The following is a 17013-nucleotide window of genomic DNA, read 5'->3' as shown; positions in this document are numbered from 1 at the left end:
AATTTCTTATGTGAACAAATTTGATATGGACATTGAGATATCTGTTCCAATTGCTACTTTTTTGGTGTGAAAGTTGTTTACTTGCAATTTTCTACCGATTTGTAGCAAATGCTTATGCTACAAAATAAGCATAAGAATGTTAGTTTTTGTTTGAATGTCTGGTTTTAGCTATACCGCTACAAAAACTTTGACCTTGTCAAGCCGTAAGCAAAAAGTGTAGTGTTAAATTGTAATTATTGATGTGTTGTAAAATGTTTCGAATAAATTTACATCTTGTTATAATCTACTCGTAGGTTAGATATTCTACCGGCCGGAACTGTCTAAGCATACAAAAATCAATATGCAATTTAATTTAAATAAAAAAATACTCGAGATGGGAAGTGATCAAGACGGAAACTGCAAAAAAATGTCAATAAACTCATGTGGGACACTGTTGAACTTAAGCGATGTCGTATTAATGGCAATCAAGGACAAACATTCACATAAAGTAGCATTTTAAATCAATTATTTATATTTGTTTAATTTGACTACTTACTTTATAAATACCTATGTGTGCAATCTAATAATTTAATTACAAAATGGCTCAATTAGATCCATCAATATTATATTATTTTCATTTATCATTAATTCTTCATTAATAATCAAGATATTTGGCGTATTTCGTTTACGTATTTGCTTAAATATTGAGCTCACAATTTCTATAATGAGAAAAACGATTGACAAACAAATGCCAAAGAGAAATCCTTTTATGAGTGGTAAACACGCTTTGAATTCGGCACTTTCGAATGGTCCCTGAGAATGACATTGAGGTTTTTTCGTGATGTACATCAAAAGAACTCGTTCTTTTAGGCCATTTTCTTGAAACAATAGAAAGCTAAACAAATAACAAGTAAATTAAAGAGGGAGTTTGATTAAAAATATTTTTTTAATAATTACGATATTTTCATTAGTTCCAAATATGGTGATTCTTTAAATGCGGGATTGTATAAATCCTCAGATTCAGGAATAAATTTCATTTCATCCAAAGAGCATTTTTCAGCATCAGTAAAACTTCATCTTAAAAAATAAAAGTAGTGTAAACACCCAATACAAATGATGCTAGATATTCGTACCAATAATTGTATATAATTGATATTTATCAGTGATAAACGCCATTTGTGTATCTCTGATGGCCACGACTGCATCATAAAAACTAACAAATGTTTTATTTCTCATTCCTCGCTCGTAGTAAATTGCTTGTTGAAGTTTAGGATATCTTGGAGCAAATGACTAAATAAAAAATTAAGTGAATTAATAATTAACAGTAGTAAATGTTAGAATCTTATTTTTGCTACCTCGTAATATGGTTGCATATAGAAAACTTTTGAAAATTCAAACGAACTCTTATACATATCTTCTAAAGTTTTAATTTTATGCGATGGCGATTGCAATAGACTAACAATATTTGCGCTATAGCAGACAAATAATATGAAATAAGATAAATAAGTCACAAACTTAATTATTGTGCCGATAATGTCCTGCGGGATCACGCTGGATGCCTGTTGGCATATTGCAGCTATTACAACATCAAAGGAATCCAAAATTTCGTGGTTTTGATTGGTCTTAATTGAATTTATCTTTGATTTAATTTTAAACCATTTCCATGAAATGTAAAAAGATAACATTAATAGTATCATCAATGCAATAAGGGCAAACCAAACTTCTGGTGTAAATGGCAAAAGAAAAAGATTGGTAATGTCCGAAAGTTTCGGTTGCTTGAAAACGAATTTTATTACATTGAGATTTAAGCGCGCAATAAATCTGCTGATGTGGATACGTTCTTTGTTCATAAAAACTGCAGTCCCTTTGAAGATAAAGTAAATCAGATTATGTAGACTTAAAGAAATCATTTTGTACCTCCCATGTCAGCATCTCCAGAAACAATACGCCCCACCATACCACCATAAGTTCCATCTGGATTACGGTAGCCCCATTCTTTTTCGTAAAAAATGCGTGCTGAAGCATTTATAAAGTCCTTCATATGATCAAATAGTATGTAAGAGACTTTAGTGTACATATCAATGTGTTTTTCTCTTAAAATTTATAATTATTAATATGCGTCAAATATTAAAACGATTTATAATATATTATACCTACCTTCGATCTCCTAAGTACCCGTAAGTTTTATTACTCGTTACTACAACAGCCATTGATAATAAACTTCCTTTTGTATTTATCCTTTTAATAGAATCTCTTTGCAATAATGAAATTGTATCTTTTTTATTGATATCTTCCATGATTAAAGTTGAGTTTTCTGATATAACTTTGTATATTTTTATAATCTTACTTTCCATCATATACTCCGGATGTAATAAGTTTGAGGAAATTGCAATAACGTTGCTATCTGTCCAAAAATTTACTGTTTGTAAAACATTATATAAATCCTGGTTAAAATTCAAAAGAATCCAATTAAAAGGAGGTAAAAACATTTTCTTTCTGCTTGCGGATTGAAGAATGCGTGGAGTTATTTTACATTCCACATCAAGTATATAAAACTTGTTATGTTCAATATCGTAGTCCGAACCAAATAAATTTGTAAAATTTGTTTCATTTTCATTAATACGATGTATATTAACAAAAAAGTATGTTGAAAGTTTGGTGTATATTGATGCAGCTTCCTGAGTTGATCCACAAGTATAATATTCCATATGAACATGAAGATTATTGTTTAATAAAGTTTTGGAAATTAAATCAAAACTTCCAAAAGCTCTTAATAAAGGGAATAATAGCTGAATTAAACTGAGTACTTGAATGATACGCATTGTTGACGGGAATTGAAGTCAAAGTGAATTACTGAATCAGTGAAACCCATTTTATAACCGATGCCCACATAAATAATAACGTGTAATTTAGGGGTTATTACTAAAATCAAAGCATTCAAAACCTGTTTACTGTGTCATTAAAAGCAATTTTATCTAGAGTATATATAAAAGATAGTCGTGTTAGTTACCATGCTTATAACTAAAGAACGGCTAATCCAATTTAGCTAAAAATTGGTGGAGAGGTAGCTTAGGGCCAGGGGGCCAGGAGAAGGTCACTAAAAAGAGACAAACATATTTGCGTATATGGATTATCTTGAGGGAGAATAAGAGAACGCAAAGACATAGTTTTCTATTATCTCCGTCTCCTCTTTGGGCGATGCGTAGCTTCCCCCTAAGCATAGACGTGTGTATGTGTGTACGTGTGGGTTGAAGTTGACCGGTTGATGTTTTTGTTTGGAGAAGGTTACAAGGATACATTTTGAAGTGAAAACTTCTTTGGAGAACACTAAACGACACTAAAAGGAAACAAACATATTCGCTTATATGGTTTAGCCTACGGGAGAAAAAGAGCACACAAATATAATGTTTTCTATTATCTCCCTCTCCTCTTTGTGCGATTCGTAGCTTCCCCCTAAGCATAGACGTGCGTGGGTTTGTACGTGTTGGTTGAAGTTGCCCGGTTAGTAAGTGGAGGATACTTTTTTTAATACTTTTTGAAGTGAAAACTTCTTTGGAAGATAGGTACTAAACAAGTTTTCTCCGTCTCATCTTTGTGCGATGCTTCGTATCTTATCCGACAAAACCGTAATGCAACTAGGATTCGAAGGATTGCGAATATGACTCGACTTCGTGCTTCTCAATCACAAGAGCAAAGCGAGGCGGAACAAAGTTTGCCGGGTCAGCTAGTAGTTCATATTAACTGCATTTACATCAATATGAAGTTTTTAAAAATGTAGTAAACCGAAAACTCAAAAGTTTTGAACAAAACTGCGCCATCTCGGAACATATAGTATCACTAATATATATCTTACGCTACGAGCGCCATTTTACGCTGTCAAAAGATGTCATTACAGCGGTCTGCAATGCGTGTCTAGTCACGGAAGTGATCAGTCATCGTTTTCTAGGATATCTCCAAATTTGCAACAAAATCGCCGCGCGCGTTCCATCCAGGCCGCCATCCCGACGATCCCAACTTGCCAACGTCTGCTAACCAACGAGTGCAACCTAACTCCGGTGATTCAGCCAGTTCAGCGCCCTGTGAAGCGGTCGTCAAACAAACCAGGCCCCTCAACGTCCCGTTGCGGTCCCGTCGGCTCCGTCGGCTTGCGCAGCCAGAACGTACGTCGGCGCTGTGTGCGTGCGCCGCTGCTCGGCTCTGCTCGTCGTGGTGCGCTGATTTGAGTTACGTCGTGCTGCGAGTTTTGACGGTGGCCATCTTTGCAATCGGCTATCGAAGGTCCTTGGTTTGCGAGCCCGTTGCCTGGTGGAACGAACCAGTATTTATTTAATACCACACCACATCAAATGGCTTTAAAACGAATCAATAAGGTATGTGTACAAGGATCTCATCTGCTGGCGTTGAAGGCGCAAAGCAGCGCGTGTGCCCGCGCCTCGCCGTCGCCGCCTGGGCGCGCGTGTGTCATCGCGGACGCCTGGCCCCCCTGTGCAAATCGACACATTTATGCCGATCATCTCGAAACTTCCATCTGCCCGGGCTACATGAGGCACCAGGGGTCGACGTGAACGGGAATTCTGTGATTTCCCTTTGCCACACAAAGCACACGTGTCTGCCTGCGGCTACATCGTGATTTCACTTCTCATGATATCATTACACTTGAAACAAAACAATTCGTACATTCGTGCACATCGTGGTCGCCAAAGCTAATATGAGACTATTCAATAATATATAGAACCAACTTAATTCATTGTGCATAACCTCTATATTATATTCATTGAACAATGCAAGTCATTGCACTATTCCAGCTAACAAGAATTTGTTTCATTTTTTAGGAATTACAAGACCTTGGTAGAGACCCTCCAGCACAATGTTCAGCAGGACCAGTTGGAGATGATTGTAAGTATCTGTTTACTATTTTAACTCATTTCAAAACATCCAGTTTCCTGTTTCTAATTTGTTTATTCTATTTATGTTGCAGTATTTCATTGGCAAGCAACAATTATGGGACCAGTAAGTGATTTACAACTACACTAGATTGTTTTATACCTACTCAGCTATGTAAAATCCAAGATTTTTGCAATATGGTAACCATTGACCTAAAATTACAACTAAAAGTAATGTATAGATGACTAATCAGCCTGTTCCAATGCTTGGTAATCATTTAATTGTTTAGACCTCAGTTTAATGCCAAGCATTGTAGCAATTCTGATATGCATTGCTTGTAGTTAACAAAAACTTTCACTCTGTTTGAATTTAACTGTATAATTTTATAATTAACTTATTATATGCAAGTTTCGTTTTTCTATGAGGAATAAGTTATATGGATAAGTATTGCAATAATTAACTGGATTTTACTGCTTTTATAGACAATATGTGCAATAATAATGTGTTTTTGCAGCCCGACAGTCCGTACCAAGGTGGCGTTTTCTTCTTAACGATTCATTTTCCTACAGACTATCCATTCAAGCCGCCTAAAGTCGCGTTCACCACTAGGATCTATCATCCAAACATTAACAGTAATGGAAGCATTTGTCTTGATATATTACGTTCACAGTGGTCGCCAGCGCTAACAATCTCAAAAGGTACGTGTCGCTCATTGAAATACAACTATTTGTTCGTCATGAGTAGTTTGAGTAGTCATATGTTTAATACGTGAAACAATAACAATTTGGATAAGTTGTCACATTCTCTCACACTTCGCACGGAAAATCTCAACTCTATGCGTGTAATATAATATTTACAATCATAGTCCAATAAGAAATTGTTGAGTGGAGTTTAGTGCAGTTATGTTAGTGGAGAACAATAGCAAATAACAGTGAATTCTTGCGTCTTCAGTTGGAGCAGCAGCCGCTACTAAGTTGCGGGAGGACAATGAATCGTCTCATTGAGACGTTCACACCGTGACGAGAGCAAATGCTTGGTTGTGTGTGTACATCACAGATAAACTTGCGCCAAAACGTTTGAAATATTTATCAATGTTGATAATAAATTTTGCAATTGCGCAATTTCACGTTGGCGTATATTATTTTTCTATATTTAGCTATTATGAAATATAGTTTTGGTTGTTTTATCAGTAGAAATTATAATTTATCAGAAATATAATCTTGTAAATTGATTGTCCTCTTGAAGGACGTGGAAATAATCATTTCTTTGGGGAAAATGTTTATTCATTCGATCGATATATGGATTAGTGCTCGCGTGTTGAGTTGGTTTTTCTTTGTCGGCCAAATGATTAAATAATTAATCCTAGGTCATGTGATAACTTAAAAATATTGTACTATTTTTGCTACCATTCAAAACTGATGTGTTGTTTTCTTGATTTCAGTACTGTTATCAATCTGCTCACTTTTATGTGACCCAAATCCAGATGACCCGCTGGTACCTGAGATTGCTAGGATATACAAAACGGATCGGGAGAAGTACAATGAGCTGGCGCGCGAGTGGACTCGCAAGTATGCTATGTGATGTCCCGGCCCCCGACCCGCACTTCTCACGTTAGATGAAAAAAAAAACAACAACAACAAACAACCTATAATAATAATATTTAATTGAATGAGAGAAAAATTACACAAAAAGCAAAAACAAAATATACATACATAAACAGAAAATACAAAACGTAAACCTGCAGTTGGTGGCAAAGCGATAATCGATTCGAAACACTATTTGGCCATTCGGTGGGACAAGAAGAACAACACATCCCACAGCAACAGCATGCCATTCAGCAGCCACACTGCGATTTACCGATACCAATTGGAAGCAAAACTGTTCACAGAAATACAAAACATCCACCCACACATACACACAAACACACACACACGTTTCAGTCTTGATTTTTAAACCTGGGGGCCGATGGTGTCGTTCGGGGTGATGTCCGCGAGTACGTACAGTAGCCCGGGCGCCGGTCGGGAGCGCCTGCTGGACCACCGCGACGGCCGACATTTAACATAATTATTTTTCATTTCTTACAATTAGTGTCAACCGATTGTACATTTTGCTTATATATACAAGAAACTTATATGATAACATTAAGTAAAGCGAGTGCCCTGTGCGCGCGGCCGACGTTCGGGATACATACATATTATTATTAAATTACGATTTACGATACGATAATATATATATAAAGAAATGTACTTTAGGATAAAAACAAGCAAAGGTAACAGCGGTATGCGAGTATGCAAACAACAGTGGATAAGAAAGACACACAGGTTTTGTCGCTCTTCTTCTCTTTTTTTGTTTCGATCACACAACACTTTGATTGACTATTATTTATTAATTGTTTAGACACTAGATGACTATCGCTACATTTAATTTGTTTTTTCTTTTTTGATATCTGATTGATTTGAATTGAAAAATGAACAAAAAATGTGAAAAAATGTGCTTGTTACGGTTTCATCTCTGGTCACTGTCGGCTCATCTATCCCACAATCACGAATCACTAGCGAAGTAAGCCGAGCAAACACTTCTTTCTTTGGCGATGATTAAAGAATAAGTAACGCTCTCGGGGTGCATATATAATAAATATTTCGTATTTACAAAACAACTTAAAATAAACTACAGAAACTGTATAATTGAATAACTTGAGTGTTTCAACACGAGATGTAAAATTCATAAAATGTAACACATTACTTTGCACACGTAATTCGAAGCGTGAAGCAGCCAGTCATCCATCTACGTTTCCATGTCTGATATTAAGTTCTTATATGAAAAACTCGCGCGTGCGTGCGTCCCAGGTGTGTGAAACACACTCATATTAATAATTGTTAGATAAATTACTAATGTGTAGGTCTTGTGGTTCAACTAGGTGTATTATAATAAAATTATTACGAAAACGATTTGCTAGCGGGCGACCTGGCGAGGAGACGAATGACGAACGCATCCACCCGAATTTCTACTTCTCTCAACTCAAACTACTGATTATGTGTGTATTTTATCTTAAACAATTTACGAACGTATATAATTACTTATTATTCATCTTAGTATATTTATATTATTCGCAAATTGCAAGCGGTTGAACTTTAAAAAACACATTCGGCGAAGTATGCGTCCGTTTGTGGATAATTTGCAAATGACAAACAATAAACACAGATCTCAAATAGCGGTGTGTGTATGTGTGAGTGTGTGTGCGCAACGGGATTAATTAGTTCGATTAGTTTTTATTGGTGGGTCAGTTGAGCAACGAATTCACTCAAAACGGGGTTTGATGAACACGCCAAAACTAGTTTTCAAATCAAATCAAAACAAGTACGCGCTTTGATTTTAGGTACGACTAGGAAAATTTAAAACTCGTAAAAATACTCTTTGTGGTATAGTGCGCTTTGAGTCAATTCTACTTGCTATCAGATTTTCACACATAGCCTTAAAGGTTTGGACCGATTTTTGCAAATTTTGTCCGCAGGGTTTTCTCCTGCTTATCAAATATGTTGTGTTGTTACTTCACTCGGTTATTTTTTTTGACATTTTAATAATTAATACTACAAAATATGTAAAAAGTTTACAATAAAATTGAAAATGGTAAAATACTTTGTTCTGGATAATGCGGGGATGTGCAGTGGTTTGAATTTTGACAACTTTGAAAATTTAATTATTGGGTAAGTAAGGAAAGTAAATTCAGCATTTAGTTTAACTAATTGTATTCATTGTTCTCTAGTTCTATGCAATTTAGTTTTATTTTTCATTATTTTGTAAAGTTTTAATTCCAGCTACAAAATCAAGAGCGAAGAAACGTTTGGTTTGCATTTCCAAAACAAATCCGTGCTGTTATGGCAAGTAAAATATTGAACCTTGTTTGTTTTGTTTGAATATGTTAAAGGTGCTAATCAATCACCATATCATGATTGCCCTTTTACACTCGCCTGCCTACCCACTCAAATTACTCACGTCCATTTTCTTTTCGCATATTGATTGTCGTTATTAATCTAGTATGCGTGTCGCATGTTGTTTTGTTTGTTTGTTTATTGCCATTGTGCGTTAGTTTCCTAACGACGTTAAGAGTAGAGTCAACGCGCGTTTGACCATTCATTACTGAGCAATTCCTTCGAATCCGTCGCAGTTGTAATCGCAATGCTAATGTAGTGAAAGGCCAGCCTTCTGTTACGCATTGACATTGGATTCTTGAATATGTATCTAAATTGTGTTCTAGAGTAATAATATTAAATAATATTAGCAGATTAAACGCAATCAGATTCAACAGGAACAAAACATTGGTCAATATTATTTGTTTCTTATAAATAGGACATTAACAGTACAAAAATACTACGGAAATATTAATTACAGTAAAAAAAGGTTTAGAAATATTATATGAATTTAGTTTTGGAGACTTTTTTTATTGATGCTATGATCATTCTCATACTTTAAGTTCATGTTATTAAGTTGACATGTATTTATTGTACCTGAAATTTCTATTTTATAGCAATATCGGCAATTTGTGCATTGAACTCGAACATGTCGCAACAATATGATGGTATAGTTCCTCCACATGAACACGGTATCAATTCGCAATATTCATGTAAGAAAGAAAGTCGTCACCAACCTATTCATGCAGGTTGAAACTTACTTGATCACGGATCATTTCTACCTATTACGGATTAAAAATCGTAATAGAAACGCGCTGCGCACGCATGATGAAAATATTTTCACATATTTGATAAAATAAAATCATCTATTGCGCAATTACGTGTCTGTTACATGAATTAAAATAAAAAATAATGCTCCACAAGTCAGAGAAATAGAAAGTTTATCAACAAATCAAACAGACTTGGCTAATTGCTCCTAATTAAAATGTTTAAAAACAATATTTTAAACAGGATGTAATTGAATTCGTAAAATAAAAATAGACCTGCTTTAATTGAGTTCATTGCTAACTACAATACTAAACAATAATCGCAAAACAAAAGAAATAAAAAGTTTTGTTTGCAGTTTAGTGTAGTTTAGTAAAACAATAGAATATTTTTGTGGCATTTTGATTACACTGAAGTAAGTAATAATAAATTTATTAAGTGGATATTGATTTGCACAGCAAAAGCGTGTTACTCATTTGGAGTGGAAGCAATGAACCATTTTATTGTTTAAATCTTTGTTCTAAGATTGGTTTGAGGGCAGAACTAATAAGCAGGAGTACTTCCACGTTTTTGTAAATGTAAATGCGGACGAAAAAAATGTAACCTTGCACGGCCACGATTATTGCTCCTTCTGTATGAAAACAATGTTTTAAAAATAGTTTTAGGTGTTTAATCATTATTATTTGATCTTAGGCTTGGAATTCAAGCATGACTTCTTATTTTTTCGCCTACAAAATTAATCATGTTTGATTTATAAAACGTTTTATTGTGGTAAAAAAAATGTGCTGGAAGGTGTTTAATTGAAAAATGAAAAAAAGTTAAAACTAAATATGTATGGTACTGACATATCCTGGTTAAAACTTCAAGCATACTCTTAAAGAATGTTTGTATTATCAGCAAAATGTAATGTGAATTTTTGGGTAAGTTATAGGTTTGTTTTTTTTATGAATTCACATTCAAATTTAATAGTTCATAAATTATATTAATTCATTTCGAAAATATTGATTTGAATTCAGTATTAAGTATAAGAAAGGAATAAAAGGATTCATAGTAGACTTTCAAAATTTATTTTACATCTCAATTATCAAAATAAAAATGTAATTCTGATTCATCAAATTAATTTATTTCAAATAGATATAATTTGTGGTAACAAAAGAAACATGACTTTCGTATCTTATCGTATTTTCTAACATTTTTCGCAAAATTACTCCACAGCTTGAAATACCATATATGTGGGTGCTGACAATTTACATTTATTCTCTACACTTTTTAATTAAATTATGCATGTTTTGCTCTTATTTCTGTATCCAACCCATTGCTTTGAGCAACCAACATACGAGTAACAGAACAATTTAATGAATTCCAAACCTGCACATGACACATGAATTTCACAACTTGATTCATTTCACCTATCTCTATTTCTAACATTGCTACAATTGACAATTGTACTTCTGTACTACTTCTGAAGTTGATAGTGCTTATCGGGGAATACATTTCATTGCAAAATGAAATTGAAACCGTGTGGTGGCACGTGTGTAAATTCTTCGTCACAAGTCCAAATCGACTATAAAGCCAGACGACGGTAGTGGGAAGAGAGTTCTTTCGTTCCTACACCTCGTGCGGTAAAGACACAGAGCAAGCTGAGAGTGTTAAATTCATGTGAGCTTAACAATTCATCGCATAACAAAAAAGTTACTCACTGGGAACACTACACCTATTAGTTTAATACTAATGTTGGATATAGTGCGTTAAACAATTGATTTTTGGATATTTTTTTATTCACAAAATTGTGAAGAGTGAAAATGTATTTAATTGTAAGTATTTGATAAATTTGCAACTTAACCAAATTTAATTAATAATTTTTATTATTATTTTAAACTTTCAGCAAGTTTTGATTTTAACTCTCATCTCAATTGCATCAACTGAACCTCCAGTTTTCGGTCAACAATTTAACCCTATTGGCAGTTTCCAAACATCTCAAAAATTTGGTCCTCAAAATGGTTTTGATTACAACGACTGGATAATCCGTCCCCCCAATAATTTATATGGTCCACCCGGTTCCGGTCACAATCACAATAACAACGGCAACAATAATCCCAATGGTTATCCTCAATATCCATTCTTCCCCACACAGCGTCCTCACACCCCTCATGATTCCTATGGCGTGCCCGTTATTCACAACCCTAACAATGGCGGATACAACTACAAACCAGCTTCCAGTTTCTTCCGAGTAGGTGGTTTTAAAGGAGAACGTAGTGATTTGCCCACCTTTGAGAAACCTTTGTTCAGCCCATCAAGTGGTCTGGAATTTGCTGCTACCAACGGACAGATTGACAACTTCAACAAGGCACTGCAAGAAGAAGCGCAGCAGCAACTGCAACAGCTGCAAGGTCAGGGACAGGAACAGACTCAAACAGCGTTCGCTAATGGATTCACCGGTTATTCAAATTTGGAAGGATCCCAGCAACCAGCAAAGAGTTATGTTAGTGTAAAGTTTGGACAACCTAGTCGTCACTATAACTATCAGTTCTAAGATAAATAAGTAAATAAAAATCGTGAATTGTGCATTTGAATAATTGGATAAAAGTAAGTAAATATTTAAATTATTTAAAATAGTCGCAGATAAAATATAATAAGATTATAAAATCGAGATGCTTCTTAAAAATCAGTGCAACCGAAACTCATAAACACTGCTTTCACTTTTAAAGTTTCCGACAAAACGTGAATACATACTTAAATGTAGCAACCGAAGCGGTCAGCTCCACATCAAAAATTCATGGCACTCGCAAACACTTTAATACTGCTGCAAAAAGCAAATACTTTGAATAGCAATGCAATAAACTTCACTTAGTTCTCTCCGCTTCACTTTACTTCGTGCTGTTTTACGGCTACTGGAGTTTAGTCAAAAACACTTTGTAATTTTACATTTTCTAAAGTTGAAAACCGCATACTATAATTTTCATTTCAAAATTTAAATTACTTTTGAGTAAAATTACATTTCAATGCACAGTTTAGTAATTATTTCTTTATATAGTACTAAATACATTAATTCTGATACTGTGGCATTATCCTTTTAAACACTTTATATGCTTAACTTTGTAATTAAAAGCCAAATATGTAAGAATTTATTTTTATAAACTAAAAAGTCAATTTATATTACGTTTATGTCTACTGAAAGCTGTTACACTTTTGCCAGCAACCTTAAACGTCAAGTTGCTCAAGTTGCGATATCTTGCACAGTCGGTTCGAACAATATAATACACAATACTCGTAATTATTAATTGGTTTGTGCAATTTGCGTACACTTGTCGCAAGAGTTTTAACAGTTTTAACCTTTGCACCTCAACCAGCTCGAGTTTTACACCTAACAAAACTATAAACGTAACAAAATCAAATCATGCTTTCACATGAGTAAACTTAACTTAACTTTTATTATCTTACTTCTTACTTCACTTGAGTGTTGAGTGTTGACGTGTATAGTTTAAGGTTTAAGGTCTCTCTGCTTCGTTGATTTATTTAATAGATATTTTGCATTTGCAGTTAAAATTTGAAACGTTGCATAAAAATGGAATTTAAATGTTAATTTCCATTCAATATTACGCTAAGATACTTTATGATTTGATGTATTGAGATGGATTGCCCTCTTATTATCGATTGCGCAGCGTCTCGTAAAACTCGAAGTATGAGTTACTTTGGTCGTAAAAGTTGAAAATTAAAACTTTACTCACTTTTCAATGATACGTAACGAAAGCAAAAAATGTCGTAACATCCGAATCATATACCAAATTTGTACTTTGACTCTTTTATTGTTCATAATTATAGACTTTTTGGGTTTTAAGTTTTGAAACTTTTTTATTTGAAGAATTTAGACCTTCAATGTCAAGTTGAGACAATTTGGATTAATATTGTGAAATATTTAATGAAATTATTAAGTATATTCAATTAAATTTCAAACTTTTGTAATGAGAATGAATTAAAGACATACGAGTAGATAGACAGACAGCAGACAAACAGAGATTAGTTCCAAGTTTGAAGTTCGAATTGTTTTTCCTTGATCTACTTTATGAATATGTATTTCTTAAATACGTACTTTGTGTAATAGTCATAACCAGTAAGTAGCTATAAGTTTGATAATTTATTATTTCTATGTACAGCATCAAATATTTATAAAAAAATATTTTTATATCAGCTACTATCTAATAATTTTAAGTATAATTTGCTTTTGCACGTGTAAAAATGTTTATTTTTGTATAAATTGTATGCGATTACTATTTTCAAAATATTTTATGTATATTATTAAAATTTTAAATGACTCTTGACCATTTTAATTGTCTGTATGAACATTTATAAGTAAAATATAAGTAAATTTGCTTGAATATTTTGAAATATTATTGTTTCCACTTAAACAAACAAATTCATAATATTTTATTGTTTTGTTTGTGATCGTGATGCTTTGTGCTTCATTAATTATTGAAATATATGTAAGACAATTACATAAAAATGTTAATCATGAGAACGTTCTCTTTCCTCTTACACATTTCGGTTTATCGCAAGCGATTGTTTCTTCCAGGTGCAATAAATATTCTGTAACAATAAGACGAACAATAAGCCGAATCACGCATGCGGTGGTAATTTACCTTCGTGTTTGAAGGTAGAATCTAACTTGAATCATTCGCGCGCAATATGCATTAAAATAAGGATCTAATAAAATATGCACATAAAAGTTTTGTTTATTGCATAAAATGATCATAAATCTTTACTCTTATCGCAAAACATTACTTTTATGTAAATGTGTTTGATTAGGTATGAATTAAAAATGTAATAAGAATTTTAATTGAGGATTGAAGGTTTTGTATGAAGTAGGATATTATTGTTATTATCAAATTTATCCCAGAGGAAAACAATCACAATTTTACTTAATATATTTTGCTTCTTTAAAGTGAAGTAATTTTCTCAATGCCAATTCAACGTTAGATAATATTAACAGACATAAGCAAAAACCAGCGTAATTGGAAAGGTACCTACAATTCAACTTTTTATTTAACATGGTTTAAATTTAACACGTTAGCACTTACCAACTGGAGTAATAAGAATTATTTTATGTGTGCAACCAGTTTGATCAGTTTCAACGACAATGTGTGTAATTTAATGCCATATCAATAACTGCCAAGTGTTTCTGTTAATTTTAAATCTTTAGGCTTGGCTAACACACTTTTAAAACAAGTTATAAATAATTATTGAATTAATTATTGCGTATATTTTAATATTTGCTAGAAAACGGTAAAATGTGTGATTAATAATGAGTAATTGTGACCTGGTAACAACTCTCAGAAAATAGTTACAATACATTTACTAGTTTTTCTACCATTTTAATGGCCAATGTCGCAATAATGCTAATTCCTCAAACCGAGATGAAAGTAAATTAGAACACGTAACACGTGAATGTGAAATACATGAAGATACAAAATAAACAATTGATGAATTAAAAAAATTAAAATTTTAATTTATCATGCCTTAGGGGAAATTTGTTAGTTTATTCAAGCAGAAGATGTATCGATAAATAATATTATGTGAAAATGGACCACAGACTGACAGACTTAAATCGGTGCTCAGATAAAATAAATATTATTAATAGATTCAACAACTTTCGTTTTCGATCACACGTTTGCTTACTCTTTACGCTTATAAGAATACAAACAGTTTTCGAACGACTTCGTTTGGTTCTGGTTCGTTGAATGTCCGAATTTCGTTTTTGGACTTCTTCATTACCGATGCTTACCTCGATTACGTGTTTATAAGGAGGTTGTATGTGAGTCGGAACTTCGACTACGCTATGATTTAATTTCACTTTTTATTTAATTTGTGTGTCACGTTTTACATTTTAGGACTAATGACTGTGTCGTAGTTTAAAATCAATAAAAAAAACATACATTTATCACGGTTTTTCTTGCTTATTTTATTAAAAGTCTGCGGTTTTATAGGCCTGTTTTAAAAATTGAGAGCATGTAGAAATACTGAATGAATGGATTATTTATTAGGTTTACTATTATGAGAATCGTAGTATTGTGGCGTAATTTCGCATTACTTACGCACTTTCTGTACAAAATTATCTTAACAGCAATTTTCTATTAAAAGTGATTTATTCTCATTGAATGCCAATCAGATTTTAATATTATATCTACAATTTTAATAGCAAAATGGAAATGTGTAGATAATAAGCTCCGATGATACCTGACGCATGAGAATTACTGTTTGATCAGATGCGAGGAAAACAAAGCATGAAACTGTGTACAATAACAATTCAACTGTTTGTCGCTACTGTTGTAAACAGATACGAACAAATATAAAAACGAGTGGCACATTTTATATAAGATCAATTGGAATATATAAAGATATTATATGTTTTAATACCCTATAATAGTATTTAAACATTTTTAAAGCAAATTTTGGTGAGTTTGCTAATAAGGTTTGATTTTGACAAACGATTGTATAGATTTTATGCAATTTTGCAATTATCATAAGTTAATTTCATTGTAGATTTTATTAAAGATGACGGCATTCGGACAATACCATCAAAGAATGTTCTTGATTGTCAACTTTCTGTTATTAATCCTATACTGTAGTGAGTTTATTTTTAAATATCATTTCAGCGCACAGGTTGAAATTTAAATATGTATTAATATTCTAATAGGTGTCTTATGTTACAGTGATTATTTACAGTATTGACGAGGTTTCATTTGGATCTGCCTACGACAGAAAAAAAGAACGAATATTTTCCTTATATTAAATGAAATAATCTTTCAGATTATCGCGTACGTAATATTGTATTTATTGTTTTTCTTTTATCTGTTTTAAATTAATTAAATTAATAATACAATTTGTAATGCAAACATACAATGGAAAGATTACCTATCCAAGAAGTGATAACGTGTGCATTACAATCACAGTTATAATGTAACTTTCCTGTTGGATACTTCTATATAAAAACAATTTCTAAAAGATAATTTTCATTTCATTTTTATTGTTCGTTATTGTTGATCAATGTTTGTCTGGAAGTATTTCATCGTGTTTGGTTTCCTTTTAGCAATTATACCTTTTGGTAAGATATAATTTTAACTAAATCTTCATTCCACAGTTCTTATTAAGTTTTTTTAGCTTTAAGGAGACGTGCAAAGCGAAATGAAAAAGAAAACACATGCCTTGATGTCCTAACGGAGGCGGACATGTTGAATAACATATGCGTGAAGGATATTTGTTATAATAAAATGCATTTACTATAAATTTATGTTTTTCTGACATTTATACGTAAGTACCTAAGAACAAGAAATAGTCTGAAAGCTTTTTAGTAACATTATGATAACTGGTTTGTAAAATTATGAGATCCGTCCGCCATTTTGTTGAAATATGCGCATTTGTTATAATAAATAACATGTAAGCAAGATAATTATTATTTACTTAATTATAGGTGTGCACAACA

The 17013-nt window shown here is 32.9% G+C and overlaps 3 protein-coding genes and 1 long non-coding RNA gene across 5 annotated transcripts; 3 read left to right on the top strand and 1 right to left on the bottom strand.

Moving 5' to 3' along the window:
* Positions 1-567: 567 nt before the first annotated feature.
* On the bottom strand, positions 568-2310 carry LOC135790838 (ionotropic receptor 75a-like). Its single transcript, XM_065301120.1, has 6 exons — positions 2137-2310; positions 1897-2072; positions 1335-1843; positions 1100-1269; positions 937-1050; positions 568-874 (listed from the first exon to the last, which is right to left on the bottom strand). The coding sequence occupies exons 1-6, from the start codon at positions 2274-2276 to the stop codon at positions 568-570; spliced, it is 1416 nt and encodes a 471-aa protein (XP_065157192.1). The 5' UTR covers positions 2277-2310.
* Positions 2311-3887: 1577 nt separating this feature from the next.
* On the top strand, positions 3888-7811 carry eff (ubiquitin-conjugating enzyme E2 eff). The gene is made up of 5 exons (XM_065300439.1): positions 3888-4349; positions 4812-4875; positions 4958-4989; positions 5378-5561; positions 6305-7811. Exons 1-5 carry the CDS (start codon positions 4326-4328, stop codon positions 6442-6444), a joined length of 444 nt encoding a protein of 147 aa, XP_065156511.1. The 5' UTR covers positions 3888-4325; the 3' UTR covers positions 6445-7811.
* Positions 7812-10641: 2830 nt separating this feature from the next.
* On the top strand, positions 10642-13912 carry LOC135791213 (probable ubiquitin thioesterase DG1039). The gene is made up of 2 exons (XM_065301537.1): positions 10642-11350; positions 11422-13912. The coding sequence occupies exons 1-2, from the start codon at positions 11339-11341 to the stop codon at positions 12067-12069; spliced, it is 660 nt and encodes a 219-aa protein (XP_065157609.1). The 5' UTR covers positions 10642-11338; the 3' UTR covers positions 12070-13912.
* A 1826-nt stretch (positions 13913-15738) lies between these two features.
* Positions 15739-16980, top strand: LOC135791216 (uncharacterized). Of its 2 annotated transcripts, none has more exons than XR_010547974.1 (4): positions 15739-15985; positions 16059-16158; positions 16244-16635; positions 16692-16980. It is a non-coding gene; the product is annotated as an uncharacterized lncRNA (long non-coding RNA). The 2 variants fall into 2 exon arrangements; XR_010547973.1 differs by having other exon boundaries at positions 15742-15985; positions 16074-16158.
* Positions 16981-17013: the final 33 nt, after the last annotated feature.

The sequence above is a fragment of the Atheta coriaria genome, unplaced genomic scaffold (assembly GCF_025399875.1).
Source record: "Atheta coriaria isolate IRGN ID8LTWV9N9 unplaced genomic scaffold, Caltech_Dcor_3.1 hic_scaffold_4_pilon, whole genome shotgun sequence".
NCBI classification, from domain to species: Eukaryota; Metazoa; Arthropoda; class Insecta; order Coleoptera; family Staphylinidae; genus Dalotia; species Dalotia coriaria.
The sequence above is the reverse complement of the archived record's forward strand: the minus strand, read 5'-3'. Positions and strand labels throughout refer to the sequence as shown.

Excerpts from the sequence above, each read along its gene's own strand:
- LOC135790838 (XM_065301120.1), bottom strand. The coding sequence starts at position 2,276 with ATGGAAGATATCAATAAAAAAGATACAATTTCATTATTGCAAAGAGAT. Across the intron at positions 1,844-1,896 it reads TGGAGATGCTGACATGGGAG|GGACTGCAGTTTTTATGAAC; the intron begins GTACAAAATGAT and ends TTATCTTCAAAG. Across the intron at positions 875-936 it reads TTGGAACTAATGAAAATATC|CTTTCTATTGTTTCAAGAAA; the intron begins GTAATTATTAAA and ends TTATTTGTTTAG.
- eff (XM_065300439.1), top strand. The coding sequence starts at position 4,326 with ATGGCTTTAAAACGAATCAATAAG. Across the intron at positions 4,350-4,811 it reads CTTTAAAACGAATCAATAAG|GAATTACAAGACCTTGGTAG; the intron begins GTATGTGTACAA and ends TTCATTTTTTAG. Across the intron at positions 4,990-5,377 it reads AAGCAACAATTATGGGACCA|CCCGACAGTCCGTACCAAGG; the intron begins GTAAGTGATTTA and ends GTGTTTTTGCAG.